The sequence below is a fragment of the Athene noctua genome, chromosome Z (assembly GCF_965140245.1).
Source record: "Athene noctua chromosome Z, bAthNoc1.hap1.1, whole genome shotgun sequence".
Lineage (NCBI taxonomy): Eukaryota > Metazoa > Chordata > Aves > Strigiformes > Strigidae > Athene > Athene noctua.
Window position 1 is genome coordinate 82,901,665 of NC_134077.1, and position 23,805 is coordinate 82,925,469.

General features: G+C 54.6%; 1 protein-coding gene across 1 annotated transcript; it reads left to right on the top strand.

Annotated features, from left to right (window-relative positions):
- Positions 1-20,882: 20,882 nt before the first annotated feature.
- LOC141973698 (acrosin-like) lies at positions 20,883-23,314 on the top strand. The gene is made up of 5 exons (XM_074932539.1): positions 20,883-20,953; positions 21,260-21,460; positions 21,797-22,062; positions 22,341-22,486; positions 22,955-23,314. Exons 1-5 carry the CDS (start codon positions 20,883-20,885, stop codon positions 23,312-23,314), a joined length of 1,044 nt encoding a protein of 347 aa, XP_074788640.1.
- The last annotated feature ends 491 nt before the right edge of the window (positions 23,315-23,805 follow it).

Consider the following 23,805-nt stretch of genomic DNA (forward strand, 5'->3'; position numbering starts at 1 on the left):
AACTCAGTTACTGATCCGCCGCAGCACCCGCTCCCCGCAGCCGCCGCACCGCGCCGCCGCTGCCGGGCCGCTCACGGCCGGGGACGGGCCGGCGCCAGCCCGCGCCCTGCGCCCGCCTTCGCTCCGCGCCCAAAGCGGCCCGGAGACGCCTCCCCGGGCCGGGCACCGGGACGCCCCGGCGCCTCTCGGCTGCCGCGGGCAGGCACCGCGCCGGGGACGGGCCCGGGCGCGGCTCCCGAGCAGCGGGAGGCCCCACGGCCTCAGGCACACGCGCGACCGACGGGCCGCGAGGGCCGCGCCGCCCCTCGGCCCCGGGCACTCGAGGGCTCCTCCCTCGCCGGCCGGGAACGCCGGACACGGCGGCCCGACGCGGCTGCGAAGCCGGGATCGCGCTCCCCCCCCGCGCGGACACCGGGAGAGCGCGGGAGCGTCGCGGCGGCGCCGCTTACCGCGGGGCAGGAGCGCAGAGCGGCTGGGGGCGGCGGCGCCGCCATGACGGATCCAGACCTGAGCAGTCGCTGACCGCCTCCCGCAGAGGGGAAGGGCCGCCCCGCAGCCCCGACGGGCGGATGGCAGAGCTGTCGCTCCTCCGCCCGGCCCGGCCCGGCCCCGCTCCGCTGCCGCCCTCGCCCCGGGCTCTGCCCCCGTTTGCCCACAGGTGCCGGGACCGCGCCGGAGTCGCGACACCCGCGTCTCCTGTGGGTCGCGCCTCTTGCTGCGCCCAGGTGCAGCCCGAGAGGGAAAAGCCTTTTCTCCCTCCCTCCGTCCGGCCGCGCCGCCTGGGGCTGCCGCCGGGACAGCCGGTACCGAACAGCCCGGCGACCGCGGGGTGTCTGCCCGCCCTTCCAAGAAGACTTTAGGTGTGCCGTGGGAGGCGGAGGGTGGAGAAGGTGGGACTGGGGGAAGGGGCCGGGGGGCTGCGGCCCAGCAGAAGAACTGCGGGAACAGCGTCACAGTCCTTGGAACCCCCAACAGCCGGGCTTCCCCCGGAGGGAGCTCTGACTGGAGCGGGCTGCAGCCTCGGGAATACAGAAAGAACGGGAGGAGGGAGGTCAGGAGGCAGACACGGAGATTTCCAGTTTTGCGTCCCGCGCAGATGATCTTCAGGCAAATCCTTGTCTCCGTTTCCAGCGAAAAGTATGCTGTGTCGAGCATGAAGCGAAAGATGGGGTGCGGAAGCAGGGACTGCGGAACTGGAGGCGGGATCAAAGGAATAAGGGAACTTGGTGCAGAATTCAGAAAGAACTGACCCGTGAAACTGAAGCCCTCCCTCAGAGCAAGACCTTTCGACTTCTACTACTGAAGTGGCGGATTTGGTACAGAGCTACAGAAAGCATTTCCTGAAGGACTGGCGGCAAGGAACAGCAAACACTGCCCGTCATCATCTGTAGTTGCTCCTACGTCTGTCCGTTTATGTAAACCACACAATCTTTACTTGGCAGGAGCTTCTATATGCTTCTCGGGCTCTATGGGACAGAAGTGAATTGAGTCCTGTGGAGGAGAGTTTTTCTTGCCTGGAGCAAATTCTGGAATTGCATTCACCGTGACCCCACAAAAAGCCCTGCTAACCATCATTATTTCTTTGCTTCTGAGCCTTTTATGACTTGCAAGCCATAGAAGAGGGAACAGAGGGAACCGACCTGAGCGTCAGAGAAATTCTTCAGCTCAGTCATGAAAGCATTTGCGCAGAAATCGATGCTAGCCAAGCCTGGCACAGGGCAGGAACAACTTGCGGGCGAGAGAGTTACGGGCACAAGGCTGGTTGCTGAGGAGGCAGATGCGCCCTTTGCTACTGCACTGCCTGGCCCGGCACAAGAATCCCCGTCCTCTCTTGATGCTACGAGGTTTTGAGGCTCTTACATCTGAGTGACGTCAGGCCCTGCGTCGCCACCAGTCAGGCCGTACATAATCTCACTTCACCTGGGGCAAGGCCCAGCTTTTCTGCACTCGGTGTCCTGAGCAGTTCTGGAGATCACCTCTGAGCTTGTGCAGCGAGTGACCGTTGTCTTGCCTATCCTCTCAAGGGCTTGACTGTCTTCCAGACTGCCCCTGGCGTAAACATAGGCACTTCCAACTGTGCTGTGGAAAAGTAAAAATAGTGGATAGCGGGGAAAGTGCTGTGTGTGTCCCGGACTGCTCGCGTTGCTGGTCCCTTTTGAATGCTTGGGATCCTTGCTCTGTAAAATAACGGCAGGTGATCTCATGAGGCTAGTAAAAATCTAACCCAAAGACAAGAAAAACAATCCTCTAAAGACGTGCTCTGCACAGCAGCATTGACAAACCAGCACGAGACAAAGGGAAAAAGAAACGAGGAAATAGCAGAGAGCTGACACCTTCCCCCACGACACCAGTAACAGTTTCAAAGTCGGCGTTGCCTTCTGCACTAGACAAGCCATGAAAGCAGAGGGCTGGAAGGACACAGGACAAAGGGGCACGCTGGCATCTGCTGTCACCGTGGCAGCGCAGGCGCAGCAAGCTGTCACCAGCCACACGTGCCCAGCCAGCTCAGGTTCCCTTCTCTCAACCACAGTCAGCAAGGGTTCTCTTTGCAGACTGTTTGCCTTTGAGTCACTGGGGAGGAAGGAAAAAGCCCTCAGCAGTAGAAGAGTTCCTCCGTAACTGGTGTTGTGCTCTCAACAGCTTTTACCCTGCTGGAGGTCCACGGGAATCGACTGATGGATCAGGGAGAAGTACCTACACTCCTGTCCTGGTTTGGGCCCAGAGGGCAACTGAGCGCCATGCAGGCCCTCGCTCCCTCACTCCTTCCCCCTCAGGGATGGGGAGGAGAAGAAGATAAAACAAAAGGCTCAGGGATCGAGACAAGGACAGGGAGGGATGGCCCACCCGTTATGGTCATGGGAAAAGACAGACTGGATTGGGGAAGAAAAAGAACATCCGTTTAATTTCACCACTACCACCACTAGTTTACCAAGCAAAGAGAGAAGGCCAGTAAGAAATACAACCACATCTTAAAAACACCTCCTCCCCACCCCTCCCTTCTTCCTGGGTTCAGCTTTGCTCCCGATTTCTCCTCCGTCTTCCGCCCCCTGCGGTGTGGGTTGGGGGAGCAGGGGATGGGGGTTGCGGTCAGTTCATCACCCCTTGTTTCTGCTGCTCCTTCCTCCTCAGGAGAGGACTCCTCACACTCTTACGCTGCTCCAGCGTGGGGTCCCTCCCCACGGAGAGAGTCCTCCACAAACTTCTCCAACACGGGTCCTGCCCACAGGGCTGCAGCTCTTCACAAACTGCTCCAGCGTGGGTCCCTGCGATGGGCTCCACTCCTCCCAGTGACTGACTGCTGCAGCGCCAGCTGCCCTCAGAGTCCCGGCCTTCTTCGGTCACAGCCCCTGCTCCGACGTGGGGTCCTCTAGGGGCTGCAGGAGGGCATCTGCTCCACCACTGACGGCCATGGGCTGCAGGGCACAGGCTGCCCTCTCCCCACGGGCTGAGGGGAGTCTCTGCCCCAGCAGACCTCCCCCTCCCCCTCCTTTAGCTGCTGCGACCTCGGTGTTTGCAGAGGTGTTTCCCTCACTGCCCTCCTCCTCGCAGGTTCCCCTTCTTCAACACCTTATCACAGAGGCGCAGCCACCGTCGGTAATTGCCTCGGCCCTGGCCAGAGGCAGGCCTGACTTGGAGCCGGGGGAGCTTCGAGAAGCTTCTCACAGCAGCCACCCCTGTAGCCCCTCTGCCGCTACCAAGCCCCGCCACACACAAACCCACCAGCAGAGCCTTCACCCTGAGCACTGCCCTGAAGAGCCCGTGGCCAAGATCCAGTCAGTCCCATCTCAGTGTCTGGACTCAGAGCTGACCTGCAGCTCTCGTCTGTGCAAGGCCGGGGTGGCTCCGGCTTCACCTTCACCCGCCCCTTGGGCCGCTGAGGCCAGAACGAGCCGGGGACAGCCGTCCCCCAGGGGCCTTCCCACCCTCAGAGCCAAAGCCCTGCTCCAGGCCCCAAGGACCTCGGTGGCCCTACAGCGGACGCCTGCCGTCGCCCCTGCGCAGCAGCCCGGGGGACGCCAGGCCCTCTGCTGCCCTCTGCCCCTCTCTGCTCCTGTCGGCTGTGGGGACGGTGCCACTCGCAGCAGCCGAGCGCTTGGAGGGGCATGGAGACTCCCCGGCCCTGCCGGGACACGGTGGCCATTGGCCCGTTGAGGGGAGCCCAGGCCTGGGCTGAGGAGGGGGCTGGAGCCCCGGGCACAGCAGGGGAGCTGGAGGCCGTCCCGGTGCCCGAGGGGCGGCCCTGCTCTCTGGCAAGAAAATGGTGCCCGGAACGGGGCCTCCAGGGCCTCAGGGGCCCCCTGGGCCTCAGGGGCCAATCCCAGCAGCCGCCATTACACAACCCCTGCGGCTGGCCCACAGCTCGGTTGGCAGTTGAGCTTGGCAGTAGGCAAGACTAGTAGAGGAGCCCACAGACAGTGGTGTGAGCATGAAGAGGTTCTCTGTGACATTGTCCACGCTGACCCCCATAGGCCTCAGGAGGTGCCACAGACACCCTCCAGCTAACATGGCCCAAGGAAACGGATCACATCCACCCCATAGCCCCTCTGCCACCAAACTGACCCCAGAGGCCTTGGGGCCGAGCACAGCTGGGAGGGAATTTAAGCTGAGCACCAAGAAAAAGGGGAGAAAGCAGCAGGGGAGGGATAAAAACGCCAGACACATTGTTAATAAAACTTAGGACTCTTTCATTTTCATGTCTTTATTGTCTGGGAGAGCTACATTTCTGAGTCCCGAGCAGAGCCCTCTTGTCCCGGTGGTGGTCCTCAGATGCCTTCTGCTGGCCTGGCCCTTCTTCCACCAGCTACCCCTGGGGCCTTCTTCCATCATCACCGGCGCAGTGGCTTCTTGGTGCATGAGGAAGAGTCCCTGGGCCTACTACTGGCCTTTCTCTTCAGAACACGCCGAGACCGAAATGACCTGCTCCTTGCCGACCTGGGAGCAGATAGACGTGGTGCAGTCTGCCCTGGCTCCCTCTGCAGTTCTTGCTCCCCTGGGATGGGAGTGGGGGGGTAGCTGGGCCCTCCCTGAAGAGCAGCTGTCGAGCTGCCCAGCAATTTGTCTGCATCTGTTGCGGGAGCGGTGTCAGAGGGCCCTGGTCTGGGCTCAGGAGTCCAACCTCGTGAGGTAACAGCACTAGTGTTGGTGATAGGGTTGATCTCTTGGCCCCCTTGGAGACAGCAGGACGGCTGCTGGCCATGGGGTTCTGCTCGTGTCCCCCTCTGGAGCCACCCCTGCTGGTGCTGGCCACAGGGCTCCAGTCCCATCCGCCTCGAGGGGCACCCCAGCAGGTGCTGGCCATGGGGGTCTACTCCCATCCCTATTGGGAAGCGCCCCAGGTGGTGCTGGCAATGAGGCTGCACTCCCATCCCCCTCCGGATGCACCCCACCTGGTGCTTGGCGATGCGGCTCCAGTCCGATCCCCCCTGGGAGGAACCCCAGCAGGTGGGGGTCCTGGGGATCTGCTCCTGTTCCCATCGGGAGGCACCCCACCTGGTGGTGGCCACAGGGCTCGGGCTGCCATCCCTCTCTGGAGGCATCCAACCTGGTGCTGGTCAGGGGGTTCCGCTCCCATCCGCACTGGGAAGCACCCCAGCTGGTGCTGGCCACAGGGGTCTGCTCCCATCGCCCTCGAGATGCACCACAGATGGTGCTGGCCACAGGGGTCCGCTCCCATCCGCACTGGCAAGCACCCCAGCCGGTGCTGCTCATGGGGCTCCGCACCTGTTCCCTTCTGGAGAAACCCCAGCTGGTGCGGGCTAGGGGGCTCTGCTCCCGTCCCCCTTGGGAGACACCCAAGCTGGTGCTGGCCACAGGGGTCTGCTCCCATCGCCCTCGAGGTGCACCCCAGATGGTGCTGGCCACAGGGGTCTGCTCCCATCCCCACTGGGAAGCACCCCAGCTGGTGCTGCTCATGGGGCTCCGCACCTGTTCCCTTCTGGAGAAACCCCAGCTGGTGCGGGCTAGGGGGCTCCGCTCCCGTCCCCCTTGGGAGACACCCCAGCTGGTGCTGGCCACAGGGGTCTGCTCCCATCGCCCTCGAGGTGCACCCCAGATGGTGCTGGCCACAGGGGTCTGCTCCCATCCCCATTGGGAAGTACGCAAGATGGGGCTGGTTACGGGGCTCCGCTTCCGTCCCCCTCGGTAGGCACCCCATCTCGACGATCTTGCTGCTGGCACGCTGTATGGGGGCTCGTTTTGGGCACTGCCCACCAACGGCACAGATGGTTGTCTTATCGGGAACACTTTACATTCCTCTCCCGGCAGCGAGTACAGGATGGAGGTCAACCTCCTCTTGCAGAGGGGGCACTCAGGCTTGATGTCTGCCCACCACTGGATACATCTCAAGCAGAAGCGGTGGAGACACGGCATGGTATAGGCTGCGTTGCCCAAGGTATACTGACATATTGGGCAGCGGTTCTCCAAGGCTGAGGCCGTGCTCAGCATGTGCTGCGGTGGGCTGAGGAGACCTGGTGGGGATGGACTCCTCCTCCTCTCCGAGGAGGCTGGCTGTCCCACTAGAAGAGGAAGAGGCAGAGAGGCCACGGTCACTGGCTGGCCCAGGAAGGGGTGGGAGAGAAGCCCAGGTCCCTCCAGAAGGAAACCCGCCCAGCTCCCCAGGGTCAAGTTTCCCCGTACAACTCACCTGTGCTGCGCAGAGGGCACCTCCTGGGTGCCCCGGCTGCCTGAGCCAGGCAGGGCCAGGGACAAGCCTGCAGTGGCTGCGGGGATGGGCACTGAGAGCTGCAGCCCCCAGTTCCCAGGGCACAAGCCCAGCACTGAGCCATAAGCTTGCTCCAATGCTCCAAGCCTCGCCAAAATGCTCAGCTGGAGTGAAGGCGCGAGCTGTCTCGCGGGGCTGGGTGCCCGAATATAAGCAGCGAGGGCCGTGACGTCACAGAGCAGAGCCGTGTGACGTCACAGAGCAGGGCCGCGTGACGTCACAGAGCAGGGCCGCGTGACGTCACAATGGGCTGTCCCCGCCCGCGGCGCTCGACCCAGCAGCCCTGTGGCCCCGGCACACGCCTCGGGGCTTACCGCCATGCCACTGCCCGCTCCATCCCCCACGTCTTCTGTTGTGTGCTTGGCATCGGTGCTTCAAGCCAGCCACAGAGGCCTTGGCCGTGGCTTCCTGGGGCACCATCAGGTCGCTCTGGCCGGAGGTGGCGCATTCTCCAGGCACACACAGAGGACTCCTGGGCAGCCCTGCACAAGAAGAAGGACCCCAGAACACAGCGCTCTCGACGTGGCCTCGCCAGTGCAGAATCCCTTGGAGGAGCAGCTCCCTCCACCCGTGGCAGGACTTTGCCGTAGGCAGCCCAGGGTGCCATTAGACTTCTTGGCAGCAAGGGCACATTGCCAGCTCCCGTTCAACGTTGTGTCCACTGGGACCTCCCTGTCCTCTTCTGGAAAGCTGCTTTCCCGACCGCTGGCCCCCAGCATGTCCTGATTCACGGAGCTGTTCCTTCCCAGCCACAGGACTCTGCACTTGTTGTTCTTGAAGTGTGTGAGGTTCCTGTCAGCCCATTTCTCCAGCCTTCCAGAGATGAAGGAAGGGAAGGGAAGCTAGAAAAGTACGTGACATACCCATTTCCAGTGAAGTGTTCATGCTGTATCTATGAAGAGGCAAAATAGCATTGCTGCTGCTTTGTAAACTTCCCAAGCTACCTGGCTGGGGAATAGGGGAGCCATCTATCCCTCCTGAGGTCCTTGCAGGCATGAGCTGAAGGAGAGTGAAATGCAGGCTTGGGCCACAGGGTCCTGCAGAACCACGTTTGGCCTTTTCCCAGAATAACACAGCAAAGACTTCTCATGCTAGTTTGGGTGTCGAAACAGTACTCCCCATCCACGGCATGCAGGTCTGTGTGCTCTTGGAAGCAGCTCTCATATTTGTATTTTTCCCCGCAGATAGCACACGTGGACCTAAAATGGTCTGCAGAAAGAAGAAAACAGGCCACTTCAGGAACTCTGAGGTAAAAGGCAAGCCCTCCAGACAATGCTGCCCAGTCAGGCACCCCCATGCAATTACATCCACCCCACATGCGCTGTCAAATCTCTAAGGCACACAGACAACCACTGCTTCATCTTGCCCCCTGCAGGCCCCATCCTATGTGGCTTGGGGCATATTCTGATTTGTTATTTCCTATTCAGGCAGCTCCGCTCTCCACCACAGCCTCCGTAAGACCTCACAGCAGTGTAGACGCAGAGCAGCAGGCCCTGCGGAAAACTCCTTTGGAAGTTCAGGGCTACGGTAGGCAAGTACTGGTCAGGACGGGGACAAACTGGCAGAACTCAACACAGAGGCAACCTCTGAGCTCTCAGAGGTCTAAGTCTTAGTATGCCAACTACAACACGGACTGGGTGTGCCTACAGCGCTCAGAGCACACGTGGTTCTCACTGCTGCTGCTCACTGACTACTGACTGCATCCGAGATCCCTGACGGGCACGTTATAGCAGACAATACCAAAGAGAACTAACAATCCAAAACAGGCAGGACAGTAAGGTGCTCGATGAACAGGAGGGCTGATGGAGCCTGGTTCTGTCCACGTTTGTACCCTAGACAGCCTCCCTTCATCCCAGCGACAACAGACCCCCTTCACCACAGCTGTGTGGGGAAGACAGACAGATGCAAAAAGCTCAAGATGCTTATGAATTCGTTTTGGTCTGACTGGCAACAACGATCATCTTTGGATGAGCTCTGGCGTCCCTGTAAGACGAAAATGTCACTGGTCAGCTGGCTGGGGTTTCTCCATCTTCTGATGTCTGACATACACCTCGGGGCACAGACGGCCGTCCATAAGTAGTCACCCCCCTGCAGCTTGCAGCGTTATACTCGGCAGCCAACCACAGTAGCCGATGGGTTGGGTGCTACTAGCCCACTGCAAACAAGCTAAAACACATCAGCTCGTGTAGCCACAAGGGATCTTGAAACTAGTGCGTTTTACTTCACAACCGGAGCAAGCTGGGAGTGTACCCGTCAGCTACCGTGGCTCCACAGATGAGCTGCCGTTCAGGAAGCTCCCCCCCAGCAGCTCCGTTGTTTGTACTCATGTATCCACACGAGGAGCAAAGGCAAGGCCCTGGATTTACCTCTGCCACAGCGTGTTCAACACACCAGAGTATGCACTTTAAGTAAGCCGTTATTGTACTTCTCAATAGTTTCGTTTTTAAAATAAACAACTATTGTAAGCTACTACGCACTGGTACAGCCTCACCACTCACTCGGGTTCACTACTGCATCCCATCAGCTCCTGGGCTTCCAGCACTAAGCAAAGAAGCACTTTCTGCCCTTTATTCTGCTTGGCAGAATGAAAGTAGAAGCTGTACTGATCCAGAAGAGAAAAATGCCAGATGTGAAAGGTGTTAAACAGCTGGGCACTGGAACCGTGCCCCTGTGCTACCAAAAATCCTGGAAGCGTAATCAGAGCACAGCAACGCTCGGCTAAATCTAAGGGATTTGTAGGAGTCTAGGCTGAACAAGCGAGACAGAGCCCGGGCGCATGTACCGGGATGAAAAGGATTCACTGCTTCAGACAGTGCACTGCTTAAGGAAGAGGGGGAGGAGACGCACAACACGACTGCGAGAGCATTCTAGCGATAAAAGCACTGGTGGGTCACGTGTAACTAGGCTTCATTCTATAATCTTGCGCAGCCTCCTTCTGGGGTCATACCACAGCGCCGAGGGTCTCAATCTACCCTGGACCCTTTCTGACAGCAAGCGGAACCTAGCGACTGCTAGTGAATATCTGTCTCTCTAGCTGGTGCAAAAATGAAACACGGTCAATTGTTAGCAAAGAAAATTCATCGCATGTCATCAGTAATCAGTCCCACATCGCTGGGTGTCCCCAAGACAAGCAACCAACCTCCTTGTTGAAGTGCAAGGAGCCATGTGGTAGGCAAACTGAAGACCAAATACCAAACACTTTCAATACCTCCATTTGGAGGAAGAAAACTATGATGGCCTTAGTCTGCAACAAAAGTGCTCGATAGGTAAGGAGACTTGTCAGAACAGAATACAGTGAATACTAGAGGCACACCTGTTGCACACCTCAAAGAGCTCTACCCAGCATGACAGAAACCCTGACTGGAAACAGTTACATACATCATCCAGACGACATCCCTGCAACGCTGACAGCACATCCCGTTAAGGCTGCAGAACGATGGGGTCTCCACACAGCGGGCTGTGGGAGCTTCTTCTCACACTCCTCCGGGATGAAGAACAATTCTCACCTGACACAGGATTCAGGCTGACCTTTCAAATGCATGAAGCCACAAAGGCGACTTGATAGAGGAGCTCTCACGGCCACCAGGCACTTTGCAGATGCTCCTGAATCCTGAGCGATCCTACTCTTACAGAGCACTGCAGCAAGAGCTGTCTAGTAGGCACAGCCTCCAAATCTGGAAGGGCACAGCTGCCGAACGTACACCGATTGCAATTGCTGAATTGCACAGATTGCAACAGCCTCCTGAATTATTCCTAAAATCCGTCAGTGTTCCAGGTCCCGGTCGAGAGAAAAAAGCAGCAAAATTAAGGAAGAAGAGAGGGCAGTCTGGCCAGCACTAGTTGTCCTGCTCCACAGTCAGGGTGGCACCTTAATTTATGACTGTAGCCTTGAAGAAGAGCTGGAAGATTGGTGAGAGAGAAAATCACCCAGCACCAGACAGCTGGATAATTGCCCAAGAAGCAAAAACAGAAAGGTAAAGGTGGTAGGGGGAGATCATGACTGCCGACTCAATCGGACAAAAGGGTTGACGCACCCCATTCCCCCTCAGAGCACGTGCAGAACCTGCCTCCACCTTTTCCTCATCTCTCATGCAAATGAGTTTGTGGAATACCTGCCTGTCTTGGTCTCGTATGTAAATTGGCCGATGAGATGAACTTCAAATGCGACAGAAAACTTTGCTGGGTGTGCACCCACCAACCCAGCTTACCGGACCTGCCATGGTGATCCAGATTCTGGTCTCCTTTTCCCTTCCTCTTCCCCTCCCCTTCTCCCTCCCCCTTCCCTTCCCATTCCATTTTCATGTTTCTATTCCCTTTCAAATGCACACAGGCACATCCATATGCACAGGACATCCTCTTTGGGGGTCCTGCCTGGAGTCTCCTTATGCCACTATTATTAGTGCAATGAGTTGTTATGTTATCTAAATCAGATCTGGGCATGTACACTCCTTTTCTTGCCCTCCAATGGGTTGGCGTTTTGCCAATTATTAGGCCTAGCATAAAGGACACAGCCAGCATAAAGATGAACCAATAACCAAATTGTATTTGATACAAAAGGGTCAGTACAGGGGTGAGCGCTGGGGGCACAAACAAGTCAGCCAGATTATACATAATGGACATCAATCCCACTGACCCCAACAACGACACCGCACGACCAGCAATGGGTGGGATAACTGGTGAGATGCAGTCTCCCATAGAAGGGACGGGAGACAACCGAGCCAACAGGCCAAGGACGTAAGACCAAGGAAGCCACACAAGGAATCTCTACACAGCCCGCGTTTACAAAAGCCAGACCTGACTGGAGCCCAGTCCCAGGGAGGTGGGAGGTCCTTCCCCTACAGGGAACTCTGCACAGGGCATCCACCTCACAGACAGACACTGCCCCTCCCTGCAAGGGGTCCCAGCTTTTATCCCTCAGTGGGACACCTGACCTTGGGTTACTCAGTGCGGGACACCTGGGGGTCCTTTACCCAACGGTAGTAGATTCTTCTACTCACAGTGCACCTTGGAAGAACATCCTTGTCCAAGAAACAGCTTTGTATGGAGTGTAGTGCTTAAAAGTTCATATTGTTTATGAATGATGAATTAGTTATTTACAGTAATTTTTAATCAGATATGCTCCCTTTGCAAGTCAATGTCCCTCTGCTCCACTTTCCTATAGTTACTCCTCTCTCAAATTCTGCATTGGTTTGAAAATCCAAGTCCAAAACTGCGTGCAGACTGCACACAATACCTAGTAGCTACAGGGTCAACCTCTGCCCTCGTTTAGCGTGGGCTTCATCGATCTCTAATGTAATAGTCGTTACATTAGAGTCTGGGTTGTTTTGTATCTACACTCATGCTTTCTTAGCCGTGTTGACCCTTGCACAGGCACGCAGAAAATAATGCAGGTAGAACTTCTTGCTGAACTTTGCAACTATGGCTCTCAGCACGTACAAGCCAAGATGTAAAAATATGAGTAGTGATTTCGGGGGTTTCAATGGGACGTCATTAAGCGGCCTGACTGACGGTCGACAAAAGGGATTAATTTATATGGTGACCTGCTGTATCGAGGGGTGTCAGTCAGTGACCTTACAAGTCCTTTCCACTCTTACGTACTGGATCTGGACCCTGAGAAACTGCCTTCAGAGTGATAATTGCCAAAAAGCACTGGCAGTTGTTTTAATTCCTCTTCAGAGGGAGTAGGGGTGTGGAGTGGCAGTGTAACACCTTTTACATGGTCACCTTCAAAAGTGGAATTGCTAGTTAAATCGCCTTTTTTTTTTTTTTTTTTTTCCCCCCCTCTGGAACTGTTATGAAGCTGTGTGTATCTTTCTTTAAAATAAGAAGTGTGATGCTGCCATACTGACGTGTCAGACATCCAGAATGCCATGCTGGCAGGCCATCATTTTTGGTTTTTTTGGTAACTTGAATGCTATGAAGGCTGAGAAGGTAAAAAGGAACTTTCCTTCCCTACCCGTTGCTGACAAAAGGCTGAGGCTCCCATGTGTGTGAAGTCCTTACATGGCAGCAAATGATTGCTAATAGGATACTCAGCCTGTCATCCCTGGATCACTGGTTCAAGCACAGGTCAGGTCAGTAGCAGTAAAGTCGCTACTCTCTGGCTATTGGTGTCATCTGGCTTGTGAGATGAACCGAAGTGCATGTCGGAATGTTGAACCCAGGCAACCATAGGATTGCTGTTTCCATGTGGCAGATTGTAAATGCTATAAACTTAATGGTAGTATCCTAAGGAAATGAAAATACCAGCAGGTCTTCCACATGTCTGCGGATAATAGCGGCTGATGTGAGCTGTCCTCAGTGTCCACAGAGTGACGTCTGTGACTTCAAGCCCTGGAAGAGGCATTTGCTGCCTTTAAACCATGTATGAGAGTTCTTACCCTGTCTGAGATGATCAGTACTTTTGGTTTTATTATGCTGGCGATATGATGCTGGCCTATCAAATTTCTGGGTGTTAAAGGAAGATTTTCTGGGATTCATTGCCGTCTGTATCATCAGGGTGGAGATACTCAGTTTCTTTGCTTCATAGAGCACAAGAGCTTACTGCTGCAGACTGCATCTGTTGAGATTCACTCCTTTATCAAAACACAGGATTGTAATACAGGCTGGGAAAGAAGCCTGGAGTAAAGTGAGGTCACTGATTATTTCTGTTACGCTGCAGCAAGGGAAGGGACCATTATGGAAAGAGTGTCATTTGGGGAACTCGTAATGAATTAATATTTTCTTTAGAAATGCCATGCTTTCAGTATAAGAAAAAGTTCTTGCTTCTGTGTCTATATGAAGGTAGTATTGTAAATTAAAAAATAAAAACTCACCAACCAAAAAATCCAAAAGAAAGGAAACACCTTAATAGTAAACTGCAGTGGCAATGAATTTTATGTGTGTAATACCTCTGGAGGGACCAGGGTTCACATCAAATCTTTACAGAGCCAGAATATCAGGGCTGTCTATAGGAGACGCAAACACTTCAGTGGGCCTCTCAAACTCACCACCTTTGCTTTGCCCTGTGAGTGAAACCTCAAGAAACTGAAGAAACCTGTGATCCGTAGGCCAGCTGCTTATCCAAACGCCAGCACACACACAGGCCTTGCTGAGCAGACCCTTTGCTTGTGCTGCGCTCTCAAGCGTCTAAGGTGCTGCCTGCACTTCCTCATCAGTGAATATCCCCAACATACTGTCGCGGTGTCTGATGGCTGCTGGTGGAATCAAAGGAGGCCCCTCTTCTAAGCTCAGAGAAGATCGTGGTACGGGCAAAAATGCGTGAAGAGGAAAGGCCAGTGGTGGATTTGGACACGGTTGCGACAAATACGCAGCACAGCGCGTACACAGTTGGAAAAGCAAAAAAGGCTTCAACGCCCTCTGCTATCACCTCACTAGTTCCTAGGCACTGAAGGCTGCACCCACTCCCACAGGGCAGAATAGCAGAGCCCTTCAGCGGATGGGCTCAGGTGAGCCAAGCAGAGAACAGCTAGAAATAACACTGCCAAGTGGTGAGACCTGGCTGTAAATTCAAACGCCATTTTGACTCATGAAGCTCCAACAGCTAAAGACAAACCTAAAGCAAAATCAACATGACTGTAGGCTAAGCACTCGTATCCTGGGGCTATTTTTCCGCCTGATGAGAGAGAATGAGCTGATCAAAACCACACACTTCGTAGAGAGCAGCCAGTTTAGTGCTGCTTCGGCAAGCCTACAGTTCGTTCCCAGTAGCTAACCTGGTTTAGAAGCTGGTAACACTATCACTAACCTTCGCTTCGACCTGAAGCGAAACCTGTCCACCTCCTGGTGATACTGCACCCGCCCTACGAGCCAGTGCAAGTTTACCTCTAGTGTTCTGGTGGTGCTGTCCTGGTGATGAGCTGTGACTCATTTCCCATTAAGAGGCACAAGCCTTGTTCCAGACTTCCCTGGGAAAGCAGCAGAGCAGAGGCACTGTTGTGCTGGCTCAGCATACAGTGGCCAGTTGAAGTCCTACCAGGCGGCTGCAGGGAAGCCAGGAGCCCACTGCAACTGGCCGTAGGAGGAGCCAAGAGCCAGCAGCAGCGAGCCGGCCGAGAAAGAGCAGAGCAACACCACCGTGCCAGGGTCACGCCCGCCAAGGCTAGCCGAGTGCTTCAGCAGCAACAGCCTGGACCAACTCCAAATAGGAATGGTTTCTGCATTCACATTTCCGAGTAGCTTGTTAGGTTACCAATACCAACACTCTGGAGGATTATGTCCCTTCAGTAAATTGATGAGTTCAAAGATAAAGGAAAAAACCAAAACCATAAACAACCACAAAAAACCCCCTTCAACCACTATTAGTTTAAATCCATCCATCTGAAATCTGTCTTCAGCAAGCCCACCTTCTGCTGTTCACTGCTATCTCTTCCCATATACCTGCCCACATAACGCAGTAGATCAGTAAATCCTGAGAACGTTTACTATAAAATGCAGCTTTCCAGTACTGAATTTCATGTTCATTTTAGCTGATATTCTTCAGGGCCTACGTGCATACATACAAATTATTGCTGACAAAAATCTCTCCCTAGTGAAGTAGGGTGCATTACACAGATAAGATCCGCCACGCTTGTAAGCGAAATCCAAAGTTTGAAGAAAGTAATTTTGATAACTATTTCTTTGTCCTGGGGATAATAGTTGAATCTCACACCAATATTTCCTCTGCAGCAGTTTCACCTTCCAGTCAGGTTTTGTATGCTGATGCACACAGGTTCAGGTACAGTAGTTGGTACATAACTCTAGCAGGAACCCCCTTAGCTGCAGGACGAGGCTGTGAGACAAGACACACACCAATAGGGTTAACAGTCAAGCTCCGATGTTTATTAGAAAAACAAGTCCTTATATATTCTTGTGACAGCAAATCCATGTGTTGCTCTGGCGCATGCTCATTTCAAAAACTCGTTCCTCTCAGCACTTTCAACAAGCGCTACTAAGCGTGCACAACTGGTAGGTAAATTTCTGCTTTGTTATTCTACAGATTCCTTTCTTATCTGTTTCTTCCCTAATGAGAAAAAAACTTTCGCTTTTCGTCGTCGTTAATCTAGACGCCGTTAGTCTTCTAACACAAGCGCATCATTAATTTAGACATCGTTAATCTTCTAACTTGAATGCTGATTCAATTAGCACAGACTCGCAGCGAAAGAAGAAAAATCACATCAGCCTGGGTTAGACCCTTTTAATTGCCTCAGAACTACTCTATGAAAACACAGTTTAAGGAAGCGAGAGGCATCTGATCTGTATAAGGTACAGGATTTTCCTTGGGGATCCTGAAAGAAACCACCTCATCCTCCTCTCTCCTCACAACGTGTTCTTTCTTCTTCCCTTGGGTCAGTATTTCTGACCACAGAGCTACACGATCAGACACTTGAACTGACTTACCGAGCCAAAAACTGACACAGCAAAGATTAACTTCAAAAGAGTAGCCTAAACAACTCACAGGAACTGTGCACTGAACAGAAAGCTCGTTAGTCCCCTTTGAATAGCCAACAAGAGTCGGTAAGGGGAGGAAAAATCGGACAAGATTGCCACCTTCTACTGAAAAGAGACAGGCACTTACAAGTAAATATCCCCTGTGGCGTACAGGGGCAGCAGCTGAAAAGGGGTAAGAAACGACAGCAAAGTCCCTAGAGAGTACACAGACAACTGCTTTTAGCCAGGAATAAGCATTTAGACCGTTGGATTTCAGAAGTTTATCAAACACATGCTCTCCCAGAAGAGTTTTCTGAAGCACATCACCCTAACATTAACGCTACAGACAAGGTTAAAATACAGGATGCACCGACTGGTACCGAAAAAGCCGGTCGAGGAAGAACTGCACGTTCGGTGGAGAGATCCCCCGTGCACCCAGCACTGCAATAAAGAATGCTGCTTTCCAGTACTCTGATTCTGAGTCTTAGAGAGTTCTTCCTTGACCGGCTTTTTCCATCCGCTTTTGGCGACCCGCAAGGGACTCTGCTTCTGAAGCCTGACAGATCCTGGCATCATGGAACCTCAGCTGGCACCAGGGATTTCTCGGAGAGGTGCTGCTCCGCTTGTAGTATAGGGCAGAGGTGATTAAAATTGACACGGGATGAAACAGAGGAAGATTTAAAGATGTTGACTGTGCCAGGATTGTGAGTAACAGACAGGAGAGATGAAGGGATGCAGAAAAAAGATGAAAGAGACAGTGAAGAAGAGGCAGTAGTGGGAGGGGAGGCGGGGAGTTCTATGCCTATTGCAGAAAGGACTCGGAGCAGACAAAAACCAGGTTTGCACGGTCCCGTTTTTGTACAAGTCCCGTCTTCAGTTGCTGACAGACATTGGGTCAGAAGAAGGAACGGGACAGCTAGCCTCTTTATTTATGGGGCAGGCATCAGACAACATCGGGCAGAAGTTACAGAAACTGCAGGGAGCAGAATCTGGGGATTTAGGAAAAATGCTGAGTGCTGCTTGGATGGTATATGGAAACAGGGAAGAGGAGAAAAAGAGGACAACGCTAAATTAGTAGCAGATTTAAAGGGTATTTGCAAAGACAGAGGAAATGTCCAGTTTGGAGGAAATATGAGAGGTGGCATGCGGGGTAAAGGAAAAAGACACAGACTGCCAAAAGGACTGCCAGAAGGAGTGCTTACTGTAAAAAGGATGGTCCTTAGAAGAGAGAGTGTCCAGTTGTAGCAGGAAATAAGGAGGTGGCGCCCATTGTGGCACTAGAGGACTGAAGGGGAGCGGAGCACGCTTCCCCAGCAGAGCCTCTGGTTACAATCAAGCTGGGAAATGAGGAGATGGAGCGCTCGGTGGAGACAGGGGTGACCTTCTCTGTTTTAAATACAGAGAGGCAGAATGAGGATCAAATATGGTAACATTTGTTGGTGCAACAGGGAAGGCAGAACAGAGACCATTTTTTACACCACTAAGATTTAAAAGTAGAAAACAATGGGTAACTCATGAATTCCTTTACCTACCAGGAGCTCCAAAACCTCTGATAGGTCGAGACCTATTAGAAAAATTAGAAGTCCAAATTCAATTTGAGGATGGGGATGTAGACGTATTCATACCAGAATCTAAATATATCCAGGCTTCAATATTTTTGTTACAGGAGGACAAATGGGATCAAGAAGAAATACCAAAAGAGACAGAAGAAGCAGTAATCCCTCTTGTTTGGGCCAGAGAGGAACCAGGGAGACCCCCGAAGGCTGAACCTGTAAAAATAACACCAGATTCGTCACTGGTAAGATTGAAAGAGTATCCCTTGAAAATTGAGGCTAGGTTGGAATTGTTACCTCTCATGCAAAAATTCTTAAAATATGGTTTATTAAGAGAATGTGAGTCTACATATAATACCCCCCTTCTGCCAGTAAAGAAATCAGATGGAAAGACCTGTAGGATGGTTCAGGACCTAAGAGCCATCAATCAAATAGTACAGGATATTCATCCAGTCGTAGCAAATCCCTATACTCTGCTCACCACACTGACAGATAAACAAGGATGGCTTACTGTACTAGATTTAAAAGATGCCTTTTTCTGCATTCCCGTGGCCCCAGAAAGCCAAGACTGATTTGCCTTTGAAGGGGAAAACCCCGAAACAGGGAGAAAGACTCAGTATACTTGGACTGTACTTCCACAAGGATTTAAGAACAGCCCGACGATTTTTGGAAACCAGCCGGCTAAAGAACTTGAAATTTGGTGACTGGAAAATCAAGAGGGTATTGTTCTTCAGTATGTGGATGATACTCTATCAGCAGGGAACACCAAGGAGGAATGTTTGCAGTTGACAATCAGCCTTTTGAATTTCTTGGGGATGAGAGGTTACCGGGTATTGCAGGCAAAAGCCACAATTGCCCAAGAGAATATAACGTATTTGGGTTTTGAAATTTTTCAAAGACATCAACAGCTGTCAGCCAGGAGGAAAGAAGCCATCTGTCAGCTACCGGCACCCAAAGCCCTTGGGGAACTGCAAACTTTTCTTGGAATGACTGGTTGGTGCCGTTTATGGATCGATCATTATGGACTGATGGTAAAACCACGGTATGAAATATTGGCAGCTTCTGCTGACTCTTGTTTCACATGGCCTGAGGATGGGAGGAAGTCCTTCAAGGAGCTAAAACAGTCACTGTTAAAGGCACCAGCACTGGCATTGCCAAATCTTGAAAAGCCTTTTGAACTGTTTGTCCGTGAGAAGGAAGGAATAACCCTGGGGGTGCTGGCACAATTTCTTGGGTCCTTACGCCGGGCTGGGCGGTTGCATCTTCTCTAAACAATTGGACACTGCAAGTCAAGGGTGGCCAGGATGCCTGAGGGCAGTGGCAGCAGCAGTGATGTTAATCCAAAAGGCCTGGAAGTTCACCCTAGGGCAGCAAATAACAGTCTATGTACCTCACATGGTAATCACAGTTTTGGAACAAAAGGGAGATCATTGGCTGTCTCTGAGCCAAATGCTCAAATATCAGGCCGTCTTATTAGATCAGGATGACACTAAATTAAAGACAACGGCCATACCGAATCCTGCAACTTTCTTGTCTGATGAGCAAAATGAGAGGGAGGCCTTAGAGCACGACTGTCTACGAACAATTGAGGAAGTGTGTGCCAGCAGGACAGATTTAAAGGTACACCTTTCCTAAACCCTGATTCGGAACTATATAACAGATGGAAGCAGTTTTGTTATGAATGGACAACGTGCGTCTGGATACGTGGTGACTTCTGTGACTGATGATGTGGAAGCCAAATCATCGTCACCGAATGCATCCGCTCAAAAGGCTGAATTAATTGCCTTGGCTAATTGAGCGTTAGAATTCAGCAGAGAGAAGGTGGTGAACATTTGTCCTGACTCATAATACGTGTTTGGAGTAGTTCATGCCCATGGGGCTATCTGGAAAGAGTGAGGACTTTTAACCTCACCGGGAGCTACAATCAAACACAAGGAAGAAGCCTTAGAGGTTCTTGAAAGCGTGCTCTTGCCTACTGAAGTTGCTGAGATGTATTGTAAGGCCCACCAAGCAGGAGACGGTGAACAACAGCGGAGGAAGAGATTGGCTGATGAGGCTGCTAAACGGGCTGCACAAAAAGGCGTCCTAACAGAGGTTCAGGCGTTAGTTCCAGAACGTCAGTTAAATTTACCTGAAGAGCCGAACTATGACAAAGAAGATGTAAAATAAATTGTCTATAAATGTCTGTCCACAGAAGCCAGGATGCCAGCAGGAAGGTCCCACAGCTTCCATGAGCTCTGAGGCTGCCACTCTTCCAGCCACGGCCTCCAGGGACCCAGCCCTGCTGAGCAAACGCAACGCACGGAGCTGACCCCTGCTTTCCTCCCGTGACTGCCCTGCGCTCCAGCATGTGAGCACGGCTCCACCGTACAGCTGCAGAAGGCAGACTGACGAGCTGTGGCCAGTACAGGATGTGCCAAAGCCATGGACAATGGCACGTGGGGCTGAGAGCAGGAGCAGCCTCCTCTGTCGAGGGCTTGCAGCTGCATGCCCTTGGCCACACGTACCAGGTGCCACAACTGCCCTTGCCTGGCCCAGAACAGCAAGAGAACTCAGAGACAGCAAGGACAGGAAGCCTGACAGAGGGTGTCGCTGGGGCTGACATGGCCCCTGTGGACAGTGCTGCACCTGTGCTGCACGGCGCTTTGTGCGGGAGGGCTGACACTACTTGGGGCTGCTTGGTTTATTGGGCTGGCACAGCCCTGCTCGCCTGCCGCGGCTGTAACCAGATCGGCTCTGCGACACCCAAACGCACATACTGCCTGTAGTAGTTACGTTCTCTGCCGTACGTTTGTGGGGAAGGACCCGGTGGCGAAGGGCTGCGGAGAGCAGGGTGACAGTGAACTTCCCGAAGAGGCTGTGGTGCCACACGGGGTTTTTTTCCTGCTAGCCATTAGCAGGCTGTGCTCAGAGCCGGGCACTGCTGCTTCCACGGGGCCTGCACACCCTCATCCCACAAGCAGAGCATTCAGCGGGGGTCTGTCGGGGGCGCCCGATCCCAGCTTCTGCTTCCCCTCCTGCTTGGAAACCCCCATGTTGTGTCCCCCCACCAAGAGGCACCTGGAACCAGGGACTCTGTGACATCAGCCGCGTTGTCAAGGGCACCGTGGGCAACGTGAGCCCTGCGGGCACTCTGTCAGCTGCTGCACTGGTGGCAGGGAGCCCTCGGCTCTGGCAGCTGGCACATGCGGCTGGCAACCATGCGTTTGCTCCCACTCCTCATCCTGCTGGCCCTGTGCCGGCCTGCGCACGGCGCCTGGGACACCTGTGGGTAAGTGACTCTGGGAGGGAGCTCGGGCAACCCGATGGGTTCCCTGGATGGTGCCCACTTGTCCCCCGTGGCCACACCACGACTTCCCCAGCCCCACGTGGGAGCCTCGGTTCCTTGCAGCACCCGGGCTGCCGGCACAAGTCGTCTGCAGGGCTAAAGCAGAAACGGGGGCGGATGCCTGCCCACCCCACGGGGCTCCCTGGCCTCGCTGTCCGTGCAGAGCCTGGTGGGGAGGGCAGAGGGCTGACCTTCAGCCGGGACAGCAGCGACCCATCGAGCAGGACGCTAACGAGTTTCTGGTTACAGAGGGACCTGCGGGCTCCGGCCCATGGCTTCCGGCTACGGCACCTCGCGCGTGGTGGGTGGCACAGACGCCCAGCCAGGGGCCTGGCCCTGGATCGTCAGCATCCAGGTTCCCTGGGCAGCAGGCACGGGGCATATATGCGGAGGGTCCCTCATCAGTCCACAGTGGGTCCTCACAGCAGCCCACTGCTTCACCAAGGCCAGGTAAGGAGGGCCAGGAACGGGGATATCCCCTGGCACTCGCAGGTGCCCCGTCCGCAGCACCACGCGCTACTGCCGTCCCCTTTCCGTGTGGTACACCCAGTGCCTGGGCACTGCAGAGCCCGGCTGAGAGGCAGCTCAGGAGAGGGCTGGGCTGCTGCCACGGCTTCCTAGTAGCCACCATCTCGACGTGCCTTCAGCCCAAGGCATGCTAGGGCACTTGCAGCCTCCGTAGCGCTGCTTTCCTCTCTCCCGTGTGAAGCAGAGGGCAGGGAACTGCTGGGCTGCTGCAGTGTGTGGCTGGAGTCCCTCTGAGCCCTCTCCCCATCTGCCTTCCAGGCACATCACCATGTGGCGCGTAGTGATCGGGGCCACCCAGCTGACTCAGCTGGGCCCGGAGGCCCAAGTGCGCAATATTAAGCGGCTGCTGGTTCACGAACACTACAGCAGCGTCTCGGAGAGCAACGACATTGCGCTGCTGGAATTGGACCGGCCTGTCCAGTGCAGCGACTCTGTACAGCTTGCCTGTGTGCCCGACGCCTCGCTGCGAGTGTCACAGCTGACAACCTGCTACATCAGCGGTTGGGGGTCCACGACCGCAAGATGTGAGTTCCCAAAGGCTGCTTGTGTTCTGAGTGCAAGCTGGGCACTCTGGGGAGATGGGTTGGGCTTCCTGACAGCAGAGGCAAGAGCCAGAGTCTGGCTGCGGGGACGTGTGCCCATAGAGAGGGGCCTGGCCCGGGGCCCAAGGCGAGACAGAAGGGAAACGCCCCTACAGTGTCTCTCACAAGGCAAAGCCAAGCCCCGGGGAAGGGATTCACTCAGACAGGGCAGGAGACCTGGCAATGAGCTGCTGGGCGTTAATTCCTTTCTGTGCTCACAGCTGGAGGATCAACTGATGTCCTGCAGGAGGCCAAGGTCCGCCTCATCAATGTCAAGCTCTGCAACAGCAGCCGCTGGTACGGAGGAGCCGTCCACCCCCACAACCTGTGCGCCGGCTATCCGCAGGGCGGCATCGACACCTGCCAGGTAGGAGCCTGCGACAAGGCGGCGCCCGGCGGCGCAGGCAGCCCCAGCACAGCCGCCCAAACACACCCCGGCGCAGGCTTGGCCTGGCAAGCCACCCTCCCACCGCTGAGTCCCCACCGCTGGCGCGGCTCACCTCCCCTTCCCCAGCTGCAGGTCCTTGCCCCGGGCCCCACTTGTCCCGGAGGCCCGGGACTCTGCCCAGAAAGCCCATCGCGCGCTCCTGGCAGCCCGCAGGTCCCGATCCCAATCCCGAAACATCCCTCTTGCACACATCCAGCATCACTGTGCAGAGAGGAGAGAGAGCCCTACCCCACAGGCGTACTACCCTCTCCCTGACAAGGGGCCCCAGCACCTGAGCAGAGCCTCTCTGTGCAGCGGATACAGCCCTGGCAGGTGCCGTGAGAGAGAAGGGGCCAGGCCTAGTGCTGCCAGCGGTCACCTTAATCCTCCCTCTCTCCTCCGCTGCAGGGTGACAGCGGTGGGCCTCTTGTGTGCAAAGATAACAACGCTGACTACTTCTGGCTTGTTGGAGTGACCAGCTGGGGGAGAGGCTGTGCAAGAGCAAAACAGCCTGGAGTCTACACCTCCACTCAGCACTTTTACGATTGGATCTTGGTACAGATGGGACTGCGCCCAGCAGCAACGGCTGCTCCAACGCCACGGCCAGTCGTCACCTCGACCCCCTTTCAGAGGCCAAGGCCAAAACCGACGCAAGCGGGCAGCTTTACGCCCTGTCCTTTTGCACGCCAGAAGCTGCTGGAATTCTTTAATCTGCTGCAGGAGCTCCTGCAGGTCCTAAGGGGGCAAAAGGCTCCAGCAGCAGCATGAGCAGGACCCAGTTACCCAGTTCAAGCTGCAGCGCACCACCGCCATCTCCTGCTGGGGCACTGCCTGCTGAGCCAAAGGCAGCCTCAGTGCCAAAGGCCTGCTCGCTCCTGCCCACGCCCACAAACGCTGGAGCTGAGCCTTCAGGTTCTTGAAATAAAGTTGCCGGCTTTCACAGTTAACCATGCCTCAGTCCAATTCAGTCTCCTGTGCAAGGCAAGGATTCCATGCCTGCCACCTGCAAAAAGGAGGCTGCAGGCAGACAAGTCGGGCACAAAGGGAAAGAGTCAGAAGGGCTGGTCAGAGGGGAGGGGGAGGGTGCGGTGGGAGAAGGGGGCGAGAGGTCTTGGGGACAGGAGTTGGAAGCGCAAAGTGTCTTATGCCAGCTACTGCTGGGATCCCTCTGTGTGTGTGTGTGTGTGTGTTTATGTGTGTGTCTGTGTTTGTGTGTGTGTGAGCGCAACTTGAAACTGGACTCTGTTGTGACACAGGAG

Bases quoted from the DNA above. Each gene is read 5' to 3' on its own strand.
- LOC141973698 (XM_074932539.1), top strand. From the start codon at position 20,883: ATGCGTTTGCTCCCACTCCTCATCCTGCTGGCCCTGTGCCGGCCTGCG. The intron at 20,954-21,259 runs GTAAGTGACTCT...TTCTGGTTACAG, and splicing joins GGCGCCTGGGACACCTGTGG to AGGGACCTGCGGGCTCCGGC. The intron at 22,063-22,340 runs GTGAGTTCCCAA...CTGTGCTCACAG, and splicing joins GGGGTCCACGACCGCAAGAT to CTGGAGGATCAACTGATGTC.